Genomic DNA, 1,308 nt, shown 5'->3' with positions numbered 1-1,308 from the left:
GGGGGCCGGAGGAACCAGGCAATGCCCAATGTAATACCCAGCATTCCTCAGTGTGAGGGGGTGCAGGAACCAGGCAATGCCCAATGTAATACCCAGCATTCCTCAGTGTGAGGGGCCCGGAGGAACCAGGCAATGCCCAGTGTAATACCCAGCATTCCTCAGTGTGAGGCGACCGGAGGAACCAGGCAATGCCCAATGTAATACCCAGCATTCCTCAGTGTTGGGGGGCCGGAGGAACCAGGCAATGCCCAATGTAATACCCAGCATTCCTCAGTATGAGGGGACCGGAGGAACCAGGCAATGCCCAATGTAATACCCAGCATTCCTCAGTGCGTGGGGCGGAGGAACCAGGCAATGCCCAATGTAATACCCAGCATTCCTCAGTGTGAGGGGGTGCAGGAACCAGGCAATGCCCAGTGTAATACCCAGCATTCCTCAGTGTGAGGCGACCGGAGGAACCAGGCAATGCCCAATGTAATACCCAGCATTCCTCAGTGTTGGGGGGCCGGAGGAACCTGGCAATGCCCAATGTAATACCCAGCATTCCTCAGTGTGAGGGGACCGGAGGAACCAGGCAATGCCCAATGTAATACCCAGCATTCCTCAGTCTGGGGGGGCCGGAGGAACCAGGCAATGCCCAATGTAATACCCAGCATTCCTCAGTGTGAGGGGCCCGGAGGAACCAGGCAATGCCCAATGTAAAACCCACCATTCCTCAGTGTGAGGGGCCCGGAGGAACCAGGCAATGCCCAATGTAAAACCCACCATTCCTCAGTCTGGGGGGGCGGAGGAACCAGGCAATGCCCAATGTAATACCCAGCATTCCTCAGTGTGAGGGGGCGGAGGAACCAGGCAATGCCCAATGTAATACCCAGCATTCCTCAGTGTGAGGGGACCGGGCGTTGCAGTATGTTCCATGTTCCTCATTGTTTGTCATTCCCCAGCATATGTAGGGTGTATGAAGATAAATGTGGTGGATTCTGATTGGTCGGTCTCTCTGTAGGGCTCAGCAGCTCGCTGGAGGGATTTTCACTCGGCCACTGTGATCGGTAACAAGATGTTTGTTTTTGGGGGGCGCGCGGATCGCTCCGGACCGTTTCACTCCAACAATGAGATCTACTGTAACCGAATCCGAGTGTTTGATCTGATGACGGAGAGCTGGCTGGAAGCCCCTCAGTCTACATTGCCCCCCGAAGGGAGGAGGAGCCATTCGGCCTGTGAGTGAGGGATAAGGCGGTATGTGTACATATAAGTGGGCGGGCAGGCGGTATGTGTACATGTAGCGGGGCGGGGAGGGGGTTGGGGGAG

General features: G+C 56.1%; 1 protein-coding gene across 2 annotated transcripts in view; it reads left to right on the top strand.

Moving 5' to 3' along the window:
• The first annotated feature begins 984 nt into the window (after positions 1-984).
• The window catches only part of LOC108803906 (kelch domain-containing protein 3-like), a 4,692-nt gene continuing 4,368 nt past the window's right edge, over positions 985-1,308 (top strand). For both annotated transcript variants that reach the window (XM_018575698.1, XM_018575697.1), the window contains exon 1: positions 985-1,217. In XM_018575698.1, coding sequence (XP_018431200.1) covers positions 1,058-1,217 — 160 coding nt within the window. In that variant the 5' untranslated portion in view covers positions 985-1,057. The remainder of the gene's footprint in view (positions 1,218-1,308) is intronic.

This window comes from Nanorana parkeri, unplaced genomic scaffold (genome assembly GCF_000935625.1).
Source record: "Nanorana parkeri isolate BGI_ZX_2015 unplaced genomic scaffold, ASM93562v1 scaffold4425, whole genome shotgun sequence".
Classification (NCBI taxonomy): Eukaryota; Metazoa; Chordata; class Amphibia; order Anura; family Dicroglossidae; genus Nanorana; species Nanorana parkeri.
The sequence above is the reverse complement of the archived record's forward strand: the minus strand, read 5'-3'. Positions and strand labels throughout refer to the sequence as shown.